At 46.1% G+C, this 26,415-nt stretch overlaps 2 protein-coding genes across 5 annotated transcripts in view; both read left to right on the forward strand.

Annotated features, from left to right (window-relative positions):
• Positions 1–7,384, forward strand: part of CACNB4 (calcium voltage-gated channel auxiliary subunit beta 4) — a 104,673-nt gene extending 97,289 nt beyond the window's left edge. For 2 of the 4 annotated variants that reach the window (XM_054069849.1, XM_054069850.1), the window contains one exon: positions 317–7,384. In XM_054069849.1, coding sequence (XP_053925824.1) covers positions 317–577 — 261 coding nt within the window. In that variant the 3' untranslated portion in view covers positions 578–7,384. The remainder of the gene's footprint in view (positions 1–316) is intronic. The other 2 variants (XR_008450367.1, XM_054069851.1) reach the window with 2 other exon arrangements.
• Positions 7,385–11,945: 4,561 nt separating this feature from the next.
• Positions 11,946–26,168, forward strand: ARL5A (ADP ribosylation factor like GTPase 5A). Its single transcript, XM_009557426.2, has 6 exons — positions 11,946–12,120; positions 16,252–16,312; positions 19,537–19,684; positions 20,937–21,020; positions 24,485–24,636; positions 25,541–26,168. The coding sequence occupies exons 1-6, from the start codon at positions 12,075–12,077 to the stop codon at positions 25,587–25,589; spliced, it is 540 nt and encodes a 179-aa protein (XP_009555721.2). The 5' UTR covers positions 11,946–12,074; the 3' UTR covers positions 25,590–26,168.
• The last annotated feature ends 247 nt before the right edge of the window (positions 26,169–26,415 follow it).

A 26,415-nucleotide genomic window follows, 5' to 3' on the forward strand; every position in this document is an offset into this window, starting at 1 on the left:
TAGAAGCATGAATGTTACGTTCATGATCAGAGGAAAGTGATAAATGCTGACTACATCAGCTCACTTTTCATGCTGCCTGGCCTGTGACCTTTACCGTGGTGAATCCCGTAAGGTACACGCTGGAATACCGCCCGTGGTCTGCTTTCAGCTCTAGGAACCAGACTATCGTAACCTGTTCCTGTAGCGTACAGGCTTTAATATAAAATGAGTAACACAAAAGTGGATGGATTCTGAAAGACCTCAGAATAAGTCTGAAAACAAGCTGAAAATATCACATGCTCTTTGTATTAATGCTTGGATTCTTTGGCCCCCGTAGAGCCAGCGCGTGAGGCACAGCAGCCACTCCACAGAGAGCTCCCCCGTTGAGCGACGAAGCCTAATGACCTCAGATGAAAATTATCACAATGAAAGAGCTCGCAAGAGCAGGAACCGCTTGTCTTCCAGCTCCCAACACAGCCGAGATCACTATCCTCTAGTGGAAGAAGAATACTCTGACTCCTACCAGGACGCTTACAAACCCCACAGGAACCGAGGATCCCCTGGAGGATACAGCCATGAGTCACGACATAGGCTTTGAGTTCAAGAACCTGGGGAAAAATAAGATTCATCAGTCGATAACTTGCCATAAAGTAGCTAGGAAATTAAAAAATCATCTTAATTTGGCAGGCAGAGCGCGGTTCTCCTGATGCCGCGTTCAGCTCTCATTTGATCTTAAGTAGGGGGCAAAAAGAAGTCTCCATGCCCTTGCATTTGCCCAGTCACATAGGTTCTTCTTTGGGTTTTATTTTTACTACAGCATTTGCATTTATAGCCATAGTTTCTCTCGTCATTAGGTATTAGACGCATCCGTTTGTAATGTAGGGTCCTTCTCAAGGCACTTATAAAATGATTTCCTGTGCTGGAAATTCCAAATGACCAGTTCCAGTTGGAACCAATTTATAAACCAATTCCTGTTGGAATTTGGGTGAATTGACTGGAAAGTCAACTTGAGCATGTTGTGATTGAAAAAAACCGCCAGTGACAAATCGGAAAATCACAAACCACTTGAAGCCAGCGTTTGTTTGCTGGGAGCTCGATTTTACATGGAAGGTTAGAATAAAGGGATTTATTCTAACTCCTTATTTCCAGACAAACCAAATGTAAACTGTTGAGAGTGCCAAATCTCACCAATTATTGCAGCGGTTACGAAACACTTTCCAGTTTGAGATTATTTTTAAACCTGGCGTGAACATTGCAGCAAAACAATTCCTTCAGTTCAGCCAGTGCTGGCGTTTTTGTTGGAGTCAGCAGTGATGAACTCTGACAGGAGAAGGGGAAAGAGAAACAGGAAAACAAACAAACTTATGAAGTTTGTACTGTTAGAGATTGAAAATAGTGGTTTTTATTTTTCCTTCTTTACCTGAACACAACTCATAGTCCCCAGATGGAGCATGGGTGCATAGATAGATAGTTTTTTCCTCCTGTTTTTAGTATTCTGCCTTTTAAAATGGCAAACAGTGCACTCTCCTAACCCAGGGTGTAGAGTACCTCCATTCCAGTACATCCCAGCACCTCCCTGTATGTTCCCTCTTTCCAAATCCCATCTTTGAATGTTTGAAAACTCCAGCACCGCACAAGAACTCTCCAGAAGAACATCAGGTTTGATTTCTGTAATGAAATCAGAGGGAAGGGAGGGGAGGTTAAATCTTCCTAAATGAACATTTAAATTACATATTTATCGGTATCAGCTTGCAATAAAATGGGAGATCAGAAAAAACCTGCTCACAGTGAAGTTGTAGAGCTGACATTTTTGATTCAAAGAGCTATGATAAATTCTTGGAGATATTGCTGCCTTAATTCCTACCAATCACTGCTCTTCACCTACTGAGTCTCCAGTTTCCTTAAACAGATAATTTGAGGTGATTGGACCTTATGTTGTACCCGATCAGTGAAGCCTTAGATCCAATGTGATTGAAAAAATTGACCATAACTGATGGTTTTGTACAGCTCCCTCCTGTCTATAAGCAGAGATTCCTGAAATTCCCCACTGCCCGCATTTTCTAGACCTGACAGGATTGTGCTGAACGTGCATTTTTTTATGCAGGTTCACATCAAAACTATTTATTTTTAATTTTTTTTTTCTTCCAAAAATGAGGATCAATAACTTTTATATTTGCTTCTTTTCTTCCCAAAGCCCGCTCAAAGCAGGCTTTAAAAGCATGTAGCACTAAGTGAATTTCCTGCATATTCCAGTTTCTTTCACTTTCTGGACCACTTACTAAAGATCACCGGTATTTTCCACCACCGCTGAGTCCAGTTGTCGTCTTGATGTTTGCAACCAAAAAAGTAACTCATCTCAAATGAGGGTGGGGAGGCCCTGGCCCAGGGTGCCCAGAGCAGTGGGGGCTGCCCCATCCCTGGAGGGGTTCCAGGCCAGGTTGGATGGGGCTTGGAGCCCCTGAGCCAGTGGGAGGTGTCAGGGGTGGCACTGGATGGGCTTTGAGGTCCCTTCCAACCCAAACCATTCCATAATTCTATGATTCAAACCAAAACAGATGTACATCTCTAGCAGCAGTAAAAGTTTGCAGGTGCATGATTGATTCTTTCAAGAACTTCACTGCCTAAAAGGCAGTGTCAGTGCCACGAGACGATTCGACTGGGCCAGCGACCAAGACAAAAAAAAAAAAAGAGAGATTATCTGCATCCATTGGAGTCACAGAGTTAGAAGTGGATAAGGCAGACCTGATCCTGTTTGGTTTTCTTAGGCTGAGAAAGCCCAGCACAATCAGGTCTGGGCACGGTAGCCTCAGCTGCCTGCTCCGATATTTCCTGCTAAGCGGAGCACTCCTCGGTGGTTTTTACCAACCTTTGTTCCATGTACAGCACACGTACCTGCATGAGACAGAAGGCATTAGGCAAAACATTTTTTTCTATAAGCTTTAATTAAAGTTTCTTGTTTGTGTGCATTAAAGTATTAATTGCAAAGGATGCACTGAGATGTATAAACCTAGGTTAGACAGCTCTTTATTTATTCTGTAGTAGTGTTAGGGATCGGATCATTTAACTGCTTGAAGATATTTGCATTTTAACGGCAGGTGGCTGCAAAGCGCCTACATATATTTATTAAACAAGGTTACTGCTTTATCATTTCCTAGATAAAAACATCCTTTCTTTCTAGAGCCTTTCGGAGCCTTGGTTTTAAGTCTTCCATGTCACGTTAGTGAAGGGAAAGATCTGCACAATACATATGCACAAATTCCACCACCTGCAGCATCTGAAGTGCCAAAACTACTTTCTTTGTTCTAATAAAAACAAGCTTGTGAGGGACGTCGTGTATTGTCTGGAGAGAACACACCGAGTTCCTCTTCACATGGGTTTAAGTTTACTTTGCTCTCGTATGTAATTCGTTTCCCACCTCCGCTCCCACTGCCCGTTCCATTTTAACATAAGAACTCAGTTATAAGGGATCCAGCAGCTCGCTGGGGTTTTTATTCTTTGAGGATATATCTGTCTTTAAGTACAAATATGCTAACCTTGCTAATAGATTATTGATTTATTCTAGGTACAAGCTATGGGAACTCTTCCTTTTAAAAAGTTGATGATCTTTAGGAACCACGGTAATCGGTCAAAGCTGCTCTGTCGATCAGGCCACGTTAACTCATAGTATTTGTGTTAGAACTCGAGCAACGCTAGCCAGCTGTATCGTGATTTATTATGCAACAGCGCTAATATAACATTGTGAAGTTCATGTATTCCTGAATGAATACGAGTCGGACTAATTTTCTGGTCCTCATACCATTTCTTCTCCTTATTAAAATACTATTAAAGATCCGAGTTCTGTTCCTAAACTCAGGCTTATGCAGAGGGTTTTAGGAGTGTTTATAAAACATTGATTTTTTCTTAACTTTGTTGTCGATGTGGGTTTTTCATTAGGACACTTTGGGATTGATGATAGTTTAGCCAATAAAGGCGATGGCAACAATCTCAGTATCTAAAGACAAGGTCAGTGCATTCCTGTGTTTGTGAATGAATTAACAGGGTATTTTAAAAACCTTGAAGCCACTTTAAAGACAATGAATTGATAAATGGTTAATTTAAAATACTTCTTGTTGGCAGGTTGTATTTAGCATTTAGATGAACGTTTATCCCATGGGATGTGCAGCTCACCACTGATTGTGTTTTCCAAGTGCATGAGGAATTACATTTAAAAGAAAGCAGCTGGAGCTGTTCCGTATGAAGTTGTAGTTTATAGACAGTGGGCCCAGTTAGGTGATTATTCTCTAAACAGGTCGGTCTCACAAAAACCAGTGTGGCAACTGATTATTCTGCTGGGGAACCAGTAGTGCAGTATGGCCCGAAGACAAGCTTTTATCCCAAATGACCTCTTGGCATGGCAATCCAGCGGCAGCCCTGGGTCTGTACAGGCTAAGTCAGAGCAGTTTCTGATGCGAGGGCAGTTGTTTCTTGCTGGTTACCCTGTTCTCAGCCGCTGGGTGCTCAGCCTGCTCCAACACTGTGTCTCGTGGATGGAGCTCGGATGGACCCGATGGATGAAGTGTGCTGGGACCAGGGGTGGCTCTGCCGCTCGGCAGACGCAGCTGCCTCACAGCGTCAGCGCTGGGTTTGCTGCACACAGAAAAACACGTCATGGTGCTCCTCTGGGTTTGAGAGCTGCTGCTGAAGTTGATATTTGGGGGTTTAATCTTTCATGCTCCTTGCTTCTGAAGTAATACTTAAAGAGAGTGACAGTTACCAGACGGAGGAAAGGTAGCGGTAGGAATACAAAGATGATGGTGGTTCTTCTGGATGCGCATAGGCCTGTAACCAAGTTCAGTTTGACTGCAAAGTCTCTGAATTCTGTTTGCTCTCAGTACCATTGGCTTCTCTGAAACCTCCCAAGATCTCACATCTTTCTTGACATTGTCCTTCCCAAAATAACATTGCTAACGCTATTGCTCCATGGCACACCGATTTGGGTAAGCCAGGGCTTTCACGGGTCATTTTTTCTTTAAGGATATACTAAATGTGTCTTCTGCTGTATTTTGTTTTCCAAGTTCAGTGCTTATGAAGCTTCTCCTCAATTCCATGGTCTTCATTTGTTTTAAAGCAAAAACAATTGGAGGCCACAAAGGAAAAAAAAAAAATCAAATGCGTATTTTGTAAAATACCATTTATACAAATCTGGTTTCACTCCTTAAAACTCACGTTTCAGACTTGGGTTATGTTACTCCAGTTGCTCTTAATACAAGTTTGGATACTTGGGGTTCTGCTACCATGTGTTTTGTTGCAGTTACCCCTGAATTCTTTAAATAGTGGCTCCACAAAGAGTAACAAGACTGCAAGACCAGATTTAATCCAGATTTAACTCTGGGGACATTAATTTCTTTAAAATTATGCCAAAAGAGAGTAAATTATAGGAAGAGTTGTCATTTGAATAACCCTTGTTAGATTGTTACTCAAGTCCAATTTAATTTATACGGAAAAATAAAGGTACGTCTTTAACAATAAAGTGACATTTTAATAATGTAAAATAGATGTAAGGAATTAACTTGGAGAAAGGGCTGAAAATGCTACTTAGTATTGAAATTGCATTAAGATCTCTCATTATCTGTGGGATCCATTTAATAAGCAGTCAAGAGAAATATTGCAATTGACTCCATACAGAGAACTTTGGGAGAAGGCAGAAATTGTTTTAAAGTGTTAATAAGAGCGTGTCATCCCTTTATGCTGTGGGAAGTGGTGAAGCCGGGAGCAGCACTGGCCTGGGTGGTGTTCACTAGAGCTGCCTTTTCCCTCGTGTTGCTCAGCAGTGAATCCCTCTCTGGGATTCCTGTCTTCTCCTTTCTTCTCGAGATCCAGTCTTTGCAAGGGCTGACCAGAGTGTCATAAGCCTTATCAGTATTCCCTGAAAAACAGAACGTAATTCAATTTAGCACCACGACCCCCTTTGATATTAATTCTACTCTATGTAATCAGTAGAAAATCCTTGTAGTAAGCAGATAAATTGTGTGGGACAGAATAATATGTTTTACCAATGATGTAAAAACAGAGCAAGGAAGAAGAAGCACATTTGTAATAGCACAAATTTACTGTAATTCCACCCTTGCATTTGGCCTTGTATTTTTGAAAAATATTAGCTGTTTTGATCCAGCGTCAGTGGATTTATTGCGTTTTTGATCAGTTTAACTCTCTGATACTTCAGCAGTTTATTTCTAGCCTCGCATCCTGCGTATGTGATTGATTTTCCAATAATTTGTATTCCTTCCATTTTAATACAAAAAGAGAACCTTTTAAAATTAGAAAGTCCATTCATTTCTGCTAGTTTCCTCCTCAAAGCTGAAATACATTAATAACTTGGAATTTTGTTGGATGTATAGATTTTGCCATATGACTGATGACCATACCACAAGTACATAGGTAGCCCAAGGTCTGGGATTAAATTCTCCTGGTAAAGAAGTTCTTGGAGCTACAGAGCGATATGCTTTGATGTGTGGGCATGGGGAGAAAAGAATGCTCCACCCTAAGAGCTGTGGATGAATCCACCCAAAGCTTCCATGATACTGCTGAGAAGTTAAATGTAGGGTAAGCTTAAGGAATGGGTTGCCTGGGGAAGTCATGGATGCTGCCTCTATGAAGGGGTTCCAGGCCAGGTTGGATGGGGCTTGGAGCCCCTGATCCAGTGGGAGGTGTCCCTGCCCATGGCAGGGGTGGGACTGGATGGGCTTTGAGGTCCCTTCCAACCCAAACCATTCCATGGTTCTGTGAATGCACGCTTAGGCCCGAGGTGTATTTACATTGGGAACACGCACGATGCTCTTCCCATGCAGCGAGACAAGTTGTTGGCGTTGTACAAGAGCAGCATAGGAAGATAAGTGAGCAAAATGTGAATTGTATGTATGTGTGAGAAATAGGGGGTGAAGAAAGATGAAAACAATCATTCAAACTGCAAATGATGGACGTTGGGCTTCTCAGATCCCAGAAAACCTCAGTTTTCCACCCAAACTGGTTCCCAGTGACAGCTTGGCAGTGGTATGTCCAGCCTCGCTGGGAGCCAGCTCAGAGTCACGCTGGTAAAGACATTATTGCTTTTTACAAAAGGAAAAAATACCCACAAATTTGTATTTTCTGCTGATTCACCCCTTTCTGGTTTTACTTCTATAGATACTGTATGTGTAGCATTCTACGAGGCATGCTGGGTACAATATACTATGCAAATGTGTACAGTGTTGCATGCGTTGCTCTCCCTCTGCTTTTAGTGGCTTTCAAAGGAACAGAAAAAAAGTGTTGTTATTTTTGTGATCAGAATCATTTAACAACGAAAATGCAGACTGCATGCTGACGGTATCCTCATTTCTATGGATTGGTTTTATGGAATTTAGATGTACAAAAAGGAACTGCATTACAATAATTACTTTTCTACAATAAATGAAAAAGCTACAAACCGGTTAAAGCCTCTCTGTATTCTGCAGCCAGGGGTGGGAAAAAAGCTTGGAAGAGGCAGTTGAGGAAAGTGTTGGGAGCATTGCAGTGGTTTTATTGTTTAGTGATAGTGTTTAGAGTAGAAATGACTGAGGTCCTGAAGAAGAAGATGCATCTGCTCCGTGAAACAAACACTGTTTATTTTTAAATCTGGCTGCTCTGAAATAGCTGCAACTCAGAAGCATTTGAGTTGTTCAGCCTGGAGAAGAGAAGGCTCTGGGGAGAACTTGGAGCAGCTTCCAGTACTGAAAGGGGCAGCTGGAAAGCCAGGGAGGGACTTTTCCAAGGGCCTGGAGTGATAGGACGAGGGGGAATGGCTTTAAATTGGAAGGGTGAAGATTTAGATTAGACACGAGGAAGAAATTCCTCATGCTGAGGGTGGGGAGGCCCTGGCCCAGGGTGCCCAGAGCAGTGGGGGCTGCCCCATCCCTGGAGGGGTTCCAGGCCAGGTTGGATGGGGCTTGGAGCCCCTGATCCAGTGGGAGGTGTCCCTGCCCATGGCAGGGAGTGAAACTGGATGGGCTTTGAGGTCCCTCCCAACCCAAACCATTCTATGATTCGATGATTTAAATACACAGAATATCTCACTGTTCCACCAAGAAGTGAAATACTTGCGGCCAGCTGCTCAGTTGAAGGTTTCTCCTGAACATTAATGGCCCTTGGATCTGGTCCTCAGTCTGATCTCTTTTTGAAGTTAGTTCCTACACAGAAACAAGCGTCAGAATGATGGAGGAATGGAGGAATAATTAAAACAAAATGAAATACTGTTAATAGTATCCTGCAAACAAGAAGACACTGAAAGGCGCTGCCTCTAGCAAGGTGTTCTGTGCTACAGAGAGGGAATAGCAGGAACCAGCAGCCTAACCAAGATGGTATGATCATCAAAACACCCTGGCAGTGCAGTGCTTTCCAGCTCGGTTCGGTGGCAGGGACCAAGGCGGCTGTACAGCAGCACAGGGTTGTACCCAGGCACACCAGAGCAGAAAGGGCGCTGTGATGCTGGGTTCCCTGTGTCCCTGCCCGTCTCTGCGGGTCCAGGCAGAGCGGTGGTGGCTGTCGGCAGGGCTCGGGCACGTGTCACCCCTCAGGGTGTTCCTCGTGCACTTCTCCAGGCCTGCAATAACCAGCTGCACCATGCACTGGCTTCCTCAGCGTTTTGGTTCCTGCCTTCGAAGGACAGATGGACCTTAGCCAGGTAAGGTGCATGTTATGTGTGAATCAATGTTGGCTTTTACGTATCCAGTGCAGGTGCAAGGCTTTTAAAATTCTGTTTAATTGAATTGCCATCTAAGTGTTCCAAAGTACATTGACATGGTTTAGTGGCAGATAGGAATGGTTGGACTCGATGATCCAAGAGATCTTTTCCAACCTGGTGATTCTATGATTCTAAGTAGATGGAAGCACACAAGTTTTAATCCAAACTGTTAATAAAAATCTTAAGGCCTTTCAAGTAAACATAACACAGCAAAAATGTATTCTTCGGTGTGTTCCTAGAAGTTAAAAGTTCACAAGAAACTTCTCTTGTCTGTCTTCTATGCATGTTTGGGTTTTTTCTGTGTAGCGGTATTTTCCCCTTAGATCAGTGAATTCCTACTGGAGGTGGATGATGCTCTCCTGCAGCACGGAAATGCTGGGCTGCTTCACTGCCCGGTTGCTTGGAACAAAACACAGCCTGAAAAAGGTTTTTTGAATTTCCAGAGTTATCTAACCGTGTGCACAATAAGCCGTGCCATTGGAGTGCTTCTTAGAAAGCTTCCCCCAGCAGCAGGAAGCCCAACAATAGCAGGTCAAAAAGCAGCGGTACAATGTGGGTTAAACCAGGCTGCCATACAGCTGTCTGAAACCATAATTTAACTAATGGAGGGAAGAGAGAGGTGAAAACTTAGGCATAGCTCCCTGGTGCTGAAGTACACTGTGTAGTCATTCCTCCTGTAAAAAGCACCACTCCAGTTTTGCAGCTGCCGGGTTCAGGCAAAGCCGCTGGCAGGCGGGAGCATTGTGTGGCCGGGCCAAGGGGCGCTGGCAGCGGTGAATGCACTGCTTAAAGTCACTTCAGTAAGTCACAAGAGCTAACACAACAAAAAAAACCCAAAACAAACTGAATGGGGTCAGAAAATCTCAACACACTTCTATTTAGAAACTAAACTGTTTACTTGAATTCTGCTACCTTATCTAACCCTGGAACGAGCCCATGGATTGCAGACTCCCTCTGTGTTTGCACCAGGAGAACCGCGACAGGAGATGAATTGTACACCACTGCAATTCTCAGCCGAGGCACGGCAGAAAGAGGGAGAGCTGTTGATTGGTAAATTATTCATTCCATCACAGACCAAATGCTGAACTTGTGGAAAGGGCATCCCATTGGAGGAGCAGCTTCGTTCGCCCACCAGCCACACACCGTGCCAGCTCCTGCAGCTCGGACACTGGAGCCGACAGTTCCTGCTTTACAACTCAACTTCCCTTTCGCCTTCCTGACCACCTTCTCCAAAGCCACGGCACTCGGCTAGCAAACTTCCCTGCTTGTCCTCAGCGGGATGCAGGAATCTTGGTAAGCCCTGCAGTTGAACAATATCAAAGGACATTGGTGCTTTGCACTTACATGTGATAAAGAGTCACTGTTTTTCCAAAGTCATGCCGATTGTCGTGTTTGAGGTTAAAAGCTAGCAATAAAACAGCAGACCGAAACTATGAAGGGCAAACAGCCTTCATATTAAGAAACACTTTTTGTTCACGGGCTGCCAGTGCGGATTCGGCAAGCAAAGGTTTCACAGTCTGGCCGGAAGGTGCCTGGGCTGTGTTTTTTCCTACCATATTCGGTAAGGGGTAACAATAATGATTGCATCATTATTGTTAATGCTGGAAAAGGTGTAAAGCATGACCACCATGATGATAATCACAGAATCATTAAGGGTGAAAAAGACCTCTAAGCTCATCCAGTCCAAGCCCACTGTGCATGCTAAACCGTGTCCTGAAGTGCCACGTCTACACGGTTTTTGGATCCCTCCAGGGATGGGGACTCCCCCCCCTGCCCTGGGCAGCCTCTGCCAGGGCTTCACCACTCTGTCAGTGAAGAAATTTTTCCTTATATCCAATCTAACCCTCCCCTGGCACAACCTGAGGCCATTTCCTCTTGTCCTGTTGCTTCTTACTTAGGAGCAGAGCTCAGCACCCACCTCCCCACAACCTCCTTTCACGGAGCTGCAGAGAGTGATGAGGTCTCCCCTCAGCCTCCTCTTCTCCAGATTGAACAGCCCCAGGGCCCTCAGCCGCTCCCAGAGCCTCTGGGCTCCGGACACATCACCAGCTCTGTTCCCTTTTTCTGGAACGTTCCAGCCCCTCAGAGTCTTTGTTGTACTGAGGGGCCAAAACTTTTAGTAGATCCTTGAGGTGTCAAATGCTGGTTTGGTCAGGGAAATTGATCTCTAGGCTGCCCGGCTGCTTTAAACAGAACTAAATGACCGGTGCTGTTCAATATTTTCATCAATGACACAGATGATGGTAAGATCGAGTGCACGCTCAGCAAGTTTGTGGATGACACTAAGCTGAGCGGTGAGGTTGACACCTCAGAGGGACAGAATGCCATCCAGAGAGACCTTGACAAGCTGGAGAAGTGAACTTGTGAAAAACCTCATGAGGTTCAACAAGGCCAAGGGCAAGGTCCTGCGCCTGGGCTGGGGCAACACTCAGTCTCAATAGAGGGTGTGGGATTAAGAGATTGAGAGCAGCCCAGAGGAGAAGGACTTGGGGGTGATGGGGGATGAGAAGCTCAACATGAGCTGGCAATGAGCACCTGCAGCCCAGAAACCACCCATGTCCTGGGCTGCATCCAGAACAGAGGGACCAGCAGGGAGGGAGGGGATTCTGCCCCTCTGCTCCACTCTGTGAGACCCACCTGGAGCCCTGTGTCCAGTTCTGGAGTCCTCAGCACAGGGAGGACATAGAGCTGTTGGAGCGAGTCCAGAGGAGGCCACGGAGATGATCCGAGGGCTGGAGAACCTCTGCTATGAGGGCAGAGTGAGAGAGCTGGGGTTGTTCAGCCTGGAGAAGAGAAGGCTGTGGGGAGACCTTAGAGCAGCTTCCAGTGCTGAAAGGGGCTCCAGGAGAGCTGGGGAGGGGCTCTGGATCAGGGAGGGCAGAGACAGGATTGTGGGGGGAACTGTTTTAAGCTGAAAAAGAGCAGGTTTGGATGAGATCTTAAGGCAGAGGGGAGGCCCTGGCCCAGGGTGCCCAGAGCAGTGGGGGCTGCCCCATCCCTGGAGGGGTTCCAGGCCAGGTTGGATGGAGCCCCTGAGCCAGTGGGAGGTGTCCATGGGGTGGCACTGGATGGGCTGTGTGGCCCCTTCCATCCCGAACCGCCCCGCGCCTCTCCGACCCACGCCCCCTCCTCAGCTGCCGGAGGTCGCTCCGGGCCGAGCCCTCAGCCGGGCGGCTCCGCTCCGCGGGTTCCGCCCCCTCCCGCCCCCTCGGCCCCGCCCCCCTCGTGACGCGCTGCCCGCGCGCCGGGCGGCATCTCCCGGCCATGCCCGCGCCCCCCCCCGCGCGCCGGGCCCGCAGCCGCGCCGGGCCCTGAGCCCCGAGCCGCAGCGCACGGGCACCGAGGGGCGGCCCCGCCGAGCATGGGGATCCTCTTCAGCAGGATATGGAGGCTCTTCAGCCACCAGGGTGAGGGCGGGGGCGACGGGAGCCGCGGGCACCGGGGGGGACCCGTACGGAGGGGATTTCACCCCCTTGTTAGGGGGATTTCGCGCCTTTCGGGGAGATTTCACCCCCTTGTTGGGGGGTTTCACGCCTTTTGGGTGGACTTCACCCCCTTATTGCGGGGATTTCACCCCTTTTGGGGAGATTTCACCTTCTTATTGAGGAATTCCACCCGCTTATTGGGGAGAATTCACACCTTTTGTGGCATTTCACGCCTTTTTGGGAGATTTCACCCCTTTTGGTGTTATTTCACACCATTTTCGGGGGAGCTGACTCCTTGTTCTGAGAGGTCCCCCTCGTTTCCTGAGTGTTTCCCTCTTTTTCGGGGATTTCACCCCCTTTTGGGGGGATGGCACCGCTTTTTGGGACGTTTCACTCCTTTTGGGGGGGGGGATTCCACCTGTTTTGGGGAATGTCACCCCCTTTTTTCGGGTTTTCACCCCCTTTTTCGGGGGAGTTACCTCCTTGTTCTGAGAGGTCTCCCTCATTTCCTGAGGACTTCACCCCCTTTTTCGAGGGATTTCACCCCCTTTTTCGAGGGATTTCACCCCCTTTTTGGGGGAGTTAACCCCTTGTTCTGAGAGGTTTCCTGCTTTTCTTGGGGGGTTTCCCTCTTTTTCGGGGGGGGGGTGGGCTTATTTGGGGGATTTCACTCCTTTTTTTGCAATTTCGCCCCCTTTTTCGGGGGAGTTACCGCTGTGTTCTGAGAGGTCTCCCTCTTTTCTTGGGGATTTCCCTCTTTTTTGGGGGTTTGTGTGTGATCCTCTCTTTCGGAGAATTCACCTCCTTTTCCCAGATTATACCCTTTTTTACCCCTTTTTAGGGCATTTCACCCTCTCTTCTGGGGAGTTACCTCCTTGTTCAGAGAGGTCTCCTGGTTTTCCTAGAGCTTTCTCTCTTTTTTGCAGGATTTTAATCCCTTTTTTGGGGTTTTAATGCCTATTTTGGGGGTTTCACCCATTTTTCAGGAGGGTTACCCCTGTATTCTAAGGGCTTTCCCTCTTTTTTAGCAGCGAATGACGGCCCGTTTTTCAGGGCTCTAATCTCTTTTTCAGAGGGGATACCTTTTTGCAGGGGGCTCTAATCCCTTTTTCAGAGGGGTTACCTCTTTTTTTGGGGGGTGTTAATCCCTTTTGGGGGGGTGTTAATCCCTTTTTCAGAGGGCCCCTGAAACACCCCTTTTTTTGGGTGGCTTTTCCCCATTTGGGGCTTGTAACCCCTTTTTTCGGGGAAGTAACCCTTTTATTCAGGGGGTTAATCCTTTTTAGGGAAGGCTACTGCCTTTCTTGTGAGTTTTAGCCCTTTTTTTAGGGGTGTAATCACCTTTTTTCAGGGAGATTACCCCCCATTTTGAGGCAGTTATGCCCTTTTTCAGAGTTTCCCCCTCTTTTTTGCAGGGTTGTCCTCTTTGGGGAAGGTTAACCCCTTTTTTGGAGGGGTTCCCTCTTGTTTCATGGGGATAACACCCTTTCCTGTGAGTTTTCCCCCTTTTTTGGGGGAGTTTACCCTTTTTTTTAGGATTTTAACGCCTTATTCAGAGGGATTACCTCTTTTTCCAGACGGGTTATGTCATTTTGGGGGTGGTTAGTCCCTTTTTTGGGGGGGGGCACTCATTTCCTGGAGTTAACCTCCTTTTTTGGGGGCTGTCCCCCGTTTTCAAGGAAGTTTCCCCCTTTAAGGGTTTTAAACCTTTTTTGGAGTGTGTGTGTGTGTTTCCTACTTTGTTTTTGGGAGGGACCCCTCTTTCTGCAGTTAATCCCTTTTTCTGAGGGGTTAATCCCTTTTTGGAGGGTGGAGAGGTAGGTTGTCCTTCTCTTTGGAAGTGTTTCTACTTTTTTGGAGGGGTTCCCACCTATGTCATGGGGTTTCCCCCTTTTTGGGGGAGATTCCCCCCTTTTTTCAAGGATTTTCCCCCTTTTTTGAGGAGGTTACTCCCTTTTTTGACCGGATTACCAAATCTTTCGGGCTGTTCTTTTTTGGACTTTTTAACCCTTTTTGGGGGGACTTCTCCCCTTTTTCAAGGGGATCACCCCCTTTTTTCAGGGGGGTTTCCCCTGTTTTATGGGGGTAATACCCTTCTTGGGCAGGTTACTCCTTTTTTGAGTGGCTTATCCTTTTTTGGTGGGGGTTTAACTCTTTGTTTCCCTGCTCTGAGTCCCTGGGTAGCTGGTTTCCTGGAAGGTGGATGTTAAAGAAGAGGGCTGTGTTGCGCTGTGGCGTGTAGGCTCATCGTGTCATCTTCAGGGCATACTTTATTCCTGAGTTTGAGTGATAAACCACCATATCTGGCCAAAAATTGCTCATTTGTGGAGTAAACATTACATCAGTTGTCTGACAGGTGTCTCCTCACAGTAAGGTTTTAATGAGAGTTTTAATTTTACCTGATACTCTCTGTGTTTATACGGTGTTTTAAATTCAATTTTAATGAAGGTGAGCGCGCTGACAAACGCACGTCGATATCCCAGTTTTGTGCCCGGTAACGCTTAGTGCAAGTACAACCCAATATTTTTGTCTTGTAGCGTCCAGCCCCTCCTCAGATCTCCTCTTCCAGCTGATTCTCTAACATCCACTATGCTGGCACCGCCACCCCAGAAACAAAAGTTCCTAGTTGTGTGGGGTCAGGTAAGCGGATATTTTTACAATATTGTGCAGTTCTGCAAAGTTATTAAAGCTGGAAGTTCTGTTTCATGGCGTGTGAGACAACTCTGCAAAACCACACAATATTGATAAAACCAAGACCATGAAACCCCACTTACCTGACCCCTCTCCCCTCCCTCTCTCCTCTGTGATAAATGAATGTGACTGTACTTTGCTGGTAGAAAGTATCCATCTCTTGGGACTCCAAGAAAGCTTTGGGGAGAACTTGGAGCCACCTCCCAGTACTGAAAAGGGGCTCCAGGAAAGCTGGGAAGGGGATCTTGGTGAGGGACAGGATGAGGGGGAACAGTTTGAAGCTGAAAGAAGGAGATTGAGATGAGATCTTAGGCAGAAATGTTTTGCTGTTCAGGTGGGGTTCAGGTGTTTCCAGGCCAGGTTGGATGGGGCTTGGAGTCCCTGATCCAGTGGGAGGTGTCCCTGCCCATGGCAGGGGTGGGACTGGATGGACTTTAAGGTCACTTCCAACTCAAATAATTTTGTGATTTGATGATTCATATGGCTTTTTCTTGCCCTCTTGGACCACTGAGGAGGGGTGAAGAAAGCCCCTTCTCACAAAGCTGTTATTGACATGAGTAGTTCTGTTGAGGCCAGGGTTGCTTATGTGAGTTGATGTTGTGCAGAGTAGCTGAGAGCAGGCAGTGCGCACTCGTCCTGGAAATCAGAATGTGCTTGACTACAGCAGCTGTAGAATTCAGATTCAGTTTTGTGATGTATAGGAAAGAAAGTGCTAAACAGAAACAGTAATCTCTTCTGGCGTTGACGTCCACAACATGTTCGCGTATGTGTCAGAGCAGTTTTGTGTAGTACTCATTGGTTCATCTAAAACTGGACTGGGTGGATGCACACTGTAAATATTTATAGGCAGATCTGTTCTCCAGGTTCCAAACCTGCTGGAAGGAAAAGAGGACACTGAGGGAGACAGGTGGGTCACCCTGCTTGCAGCGCAGATTGGTGCTGCTGGGTTTTTTTAACAATTCTTGTTAAAGGGGTTGAGATGTTACAGGTTAATGACAGTACGTCTTTGGAAATGAACATTTAACATGTGAGCATGTGTTCTGGAGAGCTGCTGTAGCTCTGGGGAATGTGGAGTATAGGCTGACGCAGCACAAAACTGCAACAAGAAGCTTGGGAAAGGATTCCAGCACAGAATTAGAGTTTAGAGAAGGAAAAAATCTGCATGTAATGTGTCAGAAATTCTTCCTTTAGATGCACCAGAAAACCCGACAGCTGCTTACCTTCTCGGAACAGTACACTGGTTCGTATGCCTCCACAGGCAAATGGAACCGTTGGGTACGGCCCATGAAGTGTGGTCCCTGAAGTTCAGCAGCGCCTGCTTAGGAAATCGGTCAAAAATGCAACACTGGCCTTGTTTCATAACAGCTGTTATCATGATTGCGTAGTTAATGATGTGACTGACTAGTCATGTTTTTATTTCAGAGCACAAAGTAATCATTGTCGGTTTGGATAATGCAGGGAAAACGACCATTCTCTATCAATTGTAAGTATCAGCCTCTGGTGATGTTTCACTTACTTCGAGGTGTGCTTTGTATACATAACTCTGTCTTGTTGTTGCTGCTTTCCCTGCTAGTTTTCACTTTGAGAGCATTAAACTAAACAGTGTAGGTGGCAGTAGGTCAAAGTGTGTGTTTAGAGTTTGAAAAGGTCTGTATTTTGCCTGGGATATGAATGAGGTTCTGTCCAGAGCTTTTATTTATCAGATTACACTGCTATTACCACTTAATCACAACGGCCTGTGGTGTCACCGGGCAGGCTGTTTGCCAGCTCCGTAAAGTATGATTGTACTGAGGGTTAGCCACAGGACAACGCTGCTGAATGGATCCGTGCCGCAGCGCCTAAATACTAAACAAGTTGTTCTGTGAGTAGCAAGGCGCCGGAGCCTGACCTCTCCCTGCCACGACTCGTGTCCTGCATACCAAGATGTACTTCCATGACTTTTGTGGCACAGGATGAAGGCGGACGGCTGAGTGCTGGTTGAACACAGGACGAGACAGCTTTGCGGCTGGTGGCCACCCGTGCTGCCTGGCCAGGGCTTTCTGGGAGCCACCAGCGTTGGTAACTGTTGTGCAGCTTCCACCTTGGGTAACAGCACTGACTCGTGTGTGTTGGGCACTAACTTTGCTGCTGGCTTACGTGAAACTTGTGTGAGCTCCATATCTCTGGTCCTCAACTGCGTTTTGATACAGAGTACAAATTTGTCCACAGACTCGGGAGCTCTGAGGTTGGACAGACCGCTCAAGGTCTGTTTGTGATAGACTGATGATTTCTCACATGAAATAGTCTGATATTCCTGTATAATTCCTGTTAGGTGATATGGACACAGCCATGCTGGTCCAATCTTACACGAAAAAATATGCTTTCTTAAAATATATGGGTTTTGTCAAATTATGCTCTGCTTTTGCCTTTCTGAGGTGTGAAACTCGTGCAGCATTTGCAGCCACTCTTGCCCTAGCAAGCTCTGCAGAGAAAGTGAAAAGATGAAGGTGGTTGTCGCTATTTAAATCAAGAGTGAGAGATTGTAAAAAGCATAAATAGAATGAAGAATATGTTTTTAGAACTGGTATCTGCTGCAGCCGAGGGCCGTCCTCGGTACTTTTTAATGCCGCTTGAGTCTTTCCACTTCCTCCACAAATGTCTCAAGATTCTTCTCATCATATTATTTCTGCTGTCTCAGTGTTTTCTTTTCTCTTTTGTACGCTGGGTCTCTGTGGGCCTCCTTTTCCTTAATACCCGTTTTAGCTCACAGGACTTCCCCTTCTCTCTGCTTGTACTCCCCTTCCCTTGTTTCCCGTAGTTCTCTGTTCCTCCTGCTTGACGGCTCCTTAAACCTTCCCTCTGTCTTTCCCCTTTGCATTTATTTTCCCTGATCATTTCATTGTGGGAGATAAGTATTCTGAGCATCAATACATTTAACTCTTTGAATAAGAGATGGACGGGTAACTGGCAGGACAGGTAGTGTTGGTTGGCGTGCTGGCTGTTACTTTGATGTCCTGGAGGGTCACACTAGGCATTGGAGTAGTGATTCCTCTGTTGGATTGTGGCAGCTCCACGGGCACTTCATTTCTTCCTGCTCTCCTACTCTGATCTCCTTCCCCTCGTGTACTGGTAGGATTTTGTGATCAGGCACCTAAAAATGCTGTTAAGCTTCATACGCACCTTGTTTGCGTGGGGAGGAGGGAAAAACACAGCTCAAATGTGAAAGGCTGCAAGTTCAGCCACTGAAAGGGCATTCATGATACATCTCTACCAAGCCCTAAAAGAATTCTGCTAAAACCTGTTTCTTAAATGTGAAATCAGGCACAGGCATCTTCTTATCATTGTTATCCTTAACTTGAATTTATGGTTCTTCTAATCCTCTTTCCTTTATATAACCTCCTTCAAATGTTTGTGGTGAGAAGGTTTCTTGTTATGCTCTGATAAGACACTGGTTAATAACCAGGATTCCTTCTCAGAACACCTCATCATCCCTTTATTTACTCGGTTCTCTGTATCCTCTTCAACAACTATTCCAGCTCTGTTACAAGTCTGAAATTGTTGTCACCGTAACTGAAAGTTCTGCCAACACTTCAAGAAGTGTTCATATAAAATGAAAAAATACATCATGATTATTGGAAGAAAAAAGTACCCTGGGGAGGGACTTTTTCCAAGGGCCTGTGGTGATAGGACGAGGGGGAATGGCTTTAAATTGGAAGGGAAATATTTAGATTGGACATGAGGAAGAAATTCTTCACGATGAGGATGGGGAGGCCCTGGCCCAGGGTGCCCAGAGCAGTGGGGGCTGCCCCATCCCTGGAGGGGTTCCAGGCCAGGTTGGATGGGGCTTGGAGCCCCTGAGCCAGTGGGAGGTGTCCCAGGTGGGACTGGAGGGGTTTTGAGGTGCCTTCTGACCCAAAGCATTCCATGATTCTATGATAATGAGGGTCTCTGAGAAGGGCTGGTGATTTCCTTGAAGCTGCCTTTAATTTGTTTTTGCATATCCCATGCAGTAGAGTTTAAATCATTTGGATTTCATGAGCTTCCAGAGTATCCATTCCGTTATCACTACTGATGTGAAACTGGTTGTCTTAATGACAAAGTTGCACAGTGGTTTTGAAACATATATTGTCTGTAAAAAGTAGTTCTTGGGCTGTGCTGAAGGGAGAGAAGGGAGTTTGGACATGGAGGAAGCAAGTATTGAAAGAAGTACGCTCTTAGCCTGTGCAGGACCAGGAGTGAGATGCAGTGTATTTGGCGGAGTTGGGTGATGAGTTCTTGTTTTTCAGCAGCCTTTGAAATCTTGTGGCTTTAGCCACATTCTTGAGGCAAAACAACTGCGCTCTCCCATGCGTGCTAGAATCAGCCTGGAAAAAGAAAAGCTGACTGCTCAGAACAGCTTCCGAAGCAAATATTCCTTCAGCTTTATGATTGAATTATTTAATCATGAATGCTCTCAAAGCTTTACAATTTGATTATTATGTAGTTCACTGTGTCCTTTTTTAATGGTATTTTGATTTATTTTTATTCACCTTCCATCATCAAACCTGTCTCTGTTTGCTGCGTAATGAGCATTTGCTGTAATTCTCCCTCTAAGCTTTCTACTCTGGAATAACCATTGACTTTAGCTTTTGTGGAATTAGGTCAGTTTGGAGCCTGAAGATGCTCAGTAACGTGGGTAAGTTGCCAGTTCTTGCTGTTTCTCACTGAGTTGCTCTCCTGCCCCTGCAGCTCCATGAACGAAGTGGTGCACACCTCGCCCACCATAGGGAGCAACGTGGAAGAGATCGTGGTTAACAATACGCGCTTTCTGATGTGGGATATCGGAGGGCAGGAGTCTCTCCGCTCTTCATGGAACACCTACTATACAAACACTGAGGTGAGCACAGAGGCTTCACTTGGCGTAACCACTGTCCCCTCTTGGGGCCCGTAACTGCTCTGTCTCTGATGCAGGTGCTCCAAAACCTCCCTGACTGCTTGGGAGTAAGGCTGGAAGCCCAAAGGTTTTCCTCCAGGGCTGTGGGAGCTCTTACAAGGTCCCACGATCAATGTATTTAAGCGCCCCTGAGAGTTTTAAGAACTCTTTAGTGATGAAGTGGCAGCTCATGGGCAAAGCTTGATTAAAATAATGACTTAAGTCAAGGCTTCCTGTGTGTAATCAAATGTGGTTTTAAAGCAAAAGGTTTTTTTTTTTATAATCATAGGATCATGGAATGGTTTGGGTGGGAAGGGACCTCAAAGCCCATCCAGTTTCACTCCCTGCCATGGGCAGGGACACCTCCCACTGGATCAGGGGCTCCAAACCCCATCCAACCTGGCCTGGAACCCCTCCAGGGATGGGGCAGCCCCCACTGCTCTGGGCACCCTGGGCCAGGGCCTCCCCCCCTGATCACCAAAACATTTCTGCCTAAGGTCCATCTCAGTCTCCCCTTTTCAGCTTAAAACCGTTCCTCCTCATCCTGTCCCTGCACTCCTTGATCCAGAGCCCCTCCACAGCTTTCCTGGAGCCCCTTTCAGCCCTGGAAGCTGCTCTAAGGTCTCCCCGCAGCCTTCTCTTTTCCTGGCTGAGCACCCTACCTTTCCTTGTCTGGGAGGTGCTCCAGCCCTCTGCAGGTCTCAAAATATTAACCTTGTTCTCCCGTGCTTCCCTATGCAGTGCTGTGAAGTGTATCTGCATGTGTGTGCTTGAGGTATGGGGTTTTTACATCCCTTGCAAATATCTATGTGCCTGTTAGTATTTGAAGTAGGAGAGAAAGCTGATACAAATTGAACTGTGACAAATTATTCAAGGGATCTGTGTGCTGCCTCGGTTATCTTAAGTGAAGAACAAAAGCAGATTGGAAATTGTAGAGAAACACTTGCTTTCAATGTAAATTTTGCACTTGAAAATGGAAAGTCAAAAGATGTCAAAGCTGCCTTTGTGAACAAACCATGACCTGAGCTGTAAACCATCCCAGTGCTGCAGGTAATCCCACTCTGCCTGGGAAAAGCGTGTCTGGAACAAGATGATGTCTGATAGTCCTGCTGGCTGGCTGGATAACATGATGGGAGCAGTAATCTGTTTTGCAGACAAGTGTGTCCCCACAAGGATAGAGTTCTTTCTCTGACGAATAACTTTTTGCTTTTTAAAGTTTGTGATAGTTGTTGTGGACAGCACGGACAGAGAGAGAATTTCCGTGACTAAAGAAGAACTGTACAAAATGTTAGCGCATGAGGTGAGTAGACCTTGTCTCTTTCATGTTTTACTATTTCTTGCGGGTAAGAGCTGGGTTCAAGGAAGCAGATCGCACGCTGCTTGTGAACTTTCTCACTCACCTGCCAGCTGGAGGCTGTCTGCAATGGAGAGGGTGCCCTACAGCGAAGCCCAGGGCCAAAGTTAACAGTCACATTTTCGCAGCTGCGGGTGGCACTGTACGGGGGCACTCCTGTTCCTGTGAGAGGCTTTTTCTTTCGTGAAGCTCCCAATAAAGTTGGAAATTAAAACCAAATTACTGAAGAGAACTCCCACAAAAGTAACTTTTCAACTTCTGAGTGCTTCAGTGAAACAGAAGTAGGACCTATAAATGAGTTCTGTGTTTTCTCTACTTAAGTCCATGTTAACAGCTGAATGAGAGTGTTCTAAAAGTACATCCTTTCCTCCAACAACTTAATTACTGTTTTTGATAGCTTTGTGGTTGCTGGATGTTTTCTGTTTCCACAGTGGAACGGTTACAGCCTTAATAACATGCCTTATAGCAACGAACTACAAACTGAAGAAATGGACTGCCTGTGGCTATAGTACCTGATATTCCATGTGTCCATGGAATTAGAATCATAGAATGATTTGAGTTGGAAGGGACCTTAAAGATCATCTAATTCCAACCCCGCTGCCATGAGCAATGACACCTCCCACTGGATCAGGCTGCTCAAGGCCCCTTCCAACCTGGCCTTGAACACCTTCAGGGATGAGGCAGCCACAGCTTCCCTGGGCAACCTGTTCCGGTACCTCACGACTCTTATCGTGAAGAATTTTCTCCTTGTGTCTAGTCTAAATGTGCCCCTCTCCAGTTTATACCCATCCCCACTCGTCCTATCCCTACAAGCCTCTATACACAGCCCCTCCCCAGCTTTCCTGTAGCCCCTTCAGGTACTGGAAGGTCACTAGAAGGTCTCCTTGGAGCCTTCTCTCCTCCAGGCTGAACAACCCCAACTCTCTCAGCCTGTCCTCGTACAGAAGGTTCTCCAGCCTTCGGATCTTCTTTGTAGCCTCCTCTGGACCCATTCCAACAGCTCCATATCCCTCTTATGTTGTGGATTCCAGACCTGGACACGATACTCCAGATGAGGTCTCACAAGAGAGGAATAAAGGGACAGAATCACCTCCCTCGACCTTGACAGAGTGAGAGAATTATGTGCTAACTTGTGAAGACCCTCTCTAAAATTGAGCGCTGTGTCAGGCTCAAACTGAGCTGCCTGGGTCTGATTGGTGAATACTAGACTGAGGTGTAAGCCAGGGAGCACCCACTGCATGAACTGAATGTCCCAAAGGATTTAATCTGGAGCCCTGATTTGTGTGGAAGATGTGTTTCTGTAAGCCTGGCTACTGCTGAGATTCGTAAGGCAGATCTGATGCAAACTGGATCAGTTTGTGTGCGATGACACTGGGGACACCAAGTTTCCAAATTTAAGTGTCAGAATACAAAGATCTGCATAAAATTAATGTCATTATATCCCAAAATAGTACATCTATATTTAACTACAGCCACTGTAGTAGCTGACTGCAGGAAGGGCAAAGATTGCCTCTGGCCTTCCTTTGGGTGATAATCTAAAGCATTTGAGAAAACACAAGTGCTTTGCCTAGTGGCTTGAATTTCTGGTTTTTGGCATTTAAATTAAAGCTGTGTTTAATACATTATGATAAAGCAGGCTTGGTGGTGTTGGTTGTGGTGGGATGTTTATGGGGGACTGTTGGCGTTGCTCCTGCTGCGGTCTGAATTGGAATTTCAGCGCTGTGTTCTTCAGTCTGTTGCAGTTGCTAAACAAAGCTTTCATCTTCTGTTTCTTAATCTGTAAGGGAAGGTGTGGAAGTCATTGACTGAATTTGAAATGAGTGAAATCTGGAATTCCAAGCAGCATGAATGCCCTTCCTTCATGTCGGGAGGTTATTCCTGTGCTCCGAAAGCACCCATCTAACAGTAAATGCACCCATTGTTTTGCAACAGGATGTTTTCAGTGTATTCTGCTCACTGTCCAGATGCTGTGACGTGTGGAGGCAACAACAATACATATGGGCTGAAATGAAAGTCAGTATTTATTTCACAGAGTCATAGAATGGTTTGGGTTGGAAAGGACCTTAAAGCCCATCCAATTCCACCCCTTCCCACTGATCAGGGTCTCCAAACCCCATCCAACCTGGCCTTGAACCCCTCCAGGGATGGGGCAGCCACCACTGCTCTGGGCAACCTGGGCCAGGGCCTCCCCACCCTCAGCGTGAAGAATTTCTTTCTAATGTCATCTTCCCCCGTCCAATTTAAAGCCATTCCTCCTCATCCTATCCCTCCAGGCCCTTGTAAAAAGTCCCTCTCCAGCTTTCTTGTAAAACCCCTACAAGCCATTTAGAATAGCTGTCCCTTGCAGTCCTTGAAAACCCTCCTACTTGTGCTAACCAGCTCGACTGAATTTCTGTTAAGGCAAAAATGGGTTGCCCAGGTCAGTTCCAGCTGTTTTCTGGACTGGTAGATTGTTTGGGAATTAATTTTACTGCTTGTAAAAATTAGTATGCCTGACTGAAGTGAATGAGTTGTCTTGGCTCCCTGGGAAGCCCTTGTAACTTACAGAGAGTGAGATTTTCAATGACACGTGCCTGTACTGGTGTAATTCCAAACAGTTTGAGATGAAATAAGCTCACCTCTAAAGTCGCTGTTCTCTAAATGTACTGGTGTTTAAATATTGCATAGGCATTATAAAGAAGTTTATTGTAGCGTGCTTGTTCATGCAGATGTCTCTCCTTTGATTCTAAAGCAGTGTAAGTGATGATCTTCCACAAATTCTGCGTATCCTCTAAATAAAACATTGCTGCAGCTTGCTTCGTGCTGTCAGGGCAGACTTAACTGATGGGATTTTCCTTGCAGAGGGCTGAGTGTGCTTCTGGCTCTGGTGAGCCGTGGCGCCAGGCCGGGTGCCAGCACACACGCTGCAGGTTGGGCAAGGTTCTACCAGGGACTTGGGAGTTCTGGTGGGATAACACACTCCTGCGCCACATGAGAACTGCTGATGTGGTTCTAAAATCAGTCCTAACAATGTGGTCACGCGGAGAAGTGTGATGTCTGGGTACAAATCCGGGTTCAGGAGGATGCCATGGTTTGGATGCACAGGCAGGGATGAGCTGTGAGGCCAGAATTAAATGGGAGTTTGAGGTGTGTGGTGTTACTGTACCCTCCCACAGGGTGAGGTACAACTGCCTCTGATCTTCATGGAACACAACAAAACAGGTCTATGGCTTTACAGATCATCCGAGGCAAAAACTGGACATTGGGTCTGCTGGATCAAAGGGTTTTCTGAAGCTGCAGGTCAGTTCAGCCTGCAGGGTTTTATAGTTTAGGCCTTTTTGCCAGAGCTCAAGATTCTCTGCTTTGGTATCACATGTTTTGCCTCTGAGAGCTGATTTGTAATCACCTTCTTTTGTCTCCTTTTTCCCTAGGACTTAAAAAAAGCGGGTTTGCTGATCTTCGCTAACAAGCAAGATGTTAAAGAGTGCATGACGGTAGCAGAAATATCTCAGTTCCTGAAGCTGACTTCAATTAAGGATCACCAGTGGCACATTCAGGCGTGCTGTGCGCTAACTGGAGAGGGGTGAGAGCTGTTGTAGGAGGGGATTTTGAATTTTTTGGTGCTTTTATCGTTGTGTTTGGTTTTAAACGTATTCCTCCCCTGTCAGTAATAATCTTGCACTTAAAGATCTTGGGGCTCAGAACACACTGATCAGGATGATCTCAAAACCAGCATTCACTTCAAATCATAGAATCATGAAATGGTTTGGGTTGGAAGGGACCTCAGAGCCCATCCAGTTCCACCCCTGCAATGGGCAGGGACACCTCCCACTGGCTCAGGGGCTCCAAGCCCCATCCAACCTGGCCTGGAACCCCTCCAGGGATGGGGCAGCCCCCACTGCTCTGGGCACCCTGGGCCAGGGCCTCCCCATCCTCATTGTGAAGAATTTCTTCCTCATGTCTAGCCATTCCTCCTCATCCTATCACTCCCATGTCCATGTGAAAAGTCCCTCCCCAGCTTTCCTGGAGCCCCTTCAGGTAGAGGAGCCTCTATAAGGTCTCCCCGGAGCCTTCTCTTCTCCAGGCTGAACAACCCCAACTCTCTCAGCCTGCCCTCATACGGGAGGTTCTCCAGCCCTCAGATCATCCTTGTGGCCTCCTCTGGACTCTGCAGTCTTGCCTCACAGTGATAAAACTTTGTATGGTTTGCACCTAACAAGGGTGGGAATGTAACCTAAAATCTCTTCTGGTTTATTAAGAAGTGTCATAATTAGAGAAAACTTCGTCTGGGCTGGGCTCTGAAGCCTCTCAGCTGTAGATAAGATCCAGGAAATGCTGTGCTTAGAGTGAATTGTTGCTGGAAGTGATTCCTTCGGGCAGAATTACAGAGTTCTTAGGACAAATTTAAATTTGTGCCATGGAATTAATTTTGACGTTATCCTGAGAAATGTGCATATTCCTTAACAACTCTCTCTTTTGTTTTCCAGACTGTGCCAAGGACTGGAATGGATGATGTCAAGACTTAAGATCAGATGATTTTTAATGACCTCTTTGCACAGACATTGTTTAAAGAGAGCTGTACCCGTGGTTACCTTCACAGCGGCAGAATTACTGGGTTAGATGTATTTATACTGAACCGATTTCAACTTTATTTTCTACATAGATGCACACACATGTATGTGTACATAAATTAAGACCATTCAGCGAAAAGAAAGATGCAGCTGAGGCTCTGCTTTGATTTCCTGCTTGTTTTCCTCTGAGGATGCGTTTCAAAGCTGTGATCAACCTTCTTCCCACGATACAGCCACTCAGAACAGTCCGGTGTCCGTTGTGGTGAAGAAGCGAGAGGAAGAAGCTTTTCGTTTTGCGTTTTACTATTCCGTTGTGGTCCTCTCTGGCTGAAGACATTGGCTTCATTACTGCAGTGAATTAGCAAACAAATCACCGACGTAGAGATCAACTTTGCAGTATTTTTAAGGTTACTGATGTAACAAATGCAAACATATTTTCCTGTATGCGTACTTGTACATAGTTGTGTATATTTATACCTCAATTTTAGGTTGATTGCAGTCTGTTCAGAACAGTGTATAAAGCGGAATCAGCATTAATATTTGACATCGCCAACGTGTCACAAGTTCCTTTCCTTCGTTACCTGTATGGCTGTAACGCCCATCAGACACTTGGCTCAGCACCACTTTATAAGGCAAACTCTCTGTTTAGACCGTAGCTTGTTTCTCATGTCACTTTTCAGTTAGGGAGGATGCCAGAACAGATTGGAGTGAATGGATCGAACTTCCAATTACAGTGTTGGCAAACAGTAAACATTTGCCAAAGAGTTTAAGATGAAATGGATTTCCTTTTT

This window comes from Cuculus canorus, chromosome 6 (assembly GCF_017976375.1).
Source record: "Cuculus canorus isolate bCucCan1 chromosome 6, bCucCan1.pri, whole genome shotgun sequence".
Lineage (NCBI taxonomy): Eukaryota > Metazoa > Chordata > Aves > Cuculiformes > Cuculidae > Cuculus > Cuculus canorus.

Excerpts from the sequence above, each read along its gene's own strand:
- ARL5A (XM_009557426.2), top strand. The coding sequence starts at position 12,075 with ATGGGGATCCTCTTCAGCAGGATATGGAGGCTCTTCAGCCACCAGG. Across the intron at positions 21,021-24,484 it reads ACAAAATGTTAGCGCATGAG|GACTTAAAAAAAGCGGGTTT; the intron begins GTGAGTAGACCT and ends CTTTTTCCCTAG. Across the intron at positions 24,637-25,540 it reads TGTGCGCTAACTGGAGAGGG|ACTGTGCCAAGGACTGGAAT; the intron begins GTGAGAGCTGTT and ends TTTGTTTTCCAG.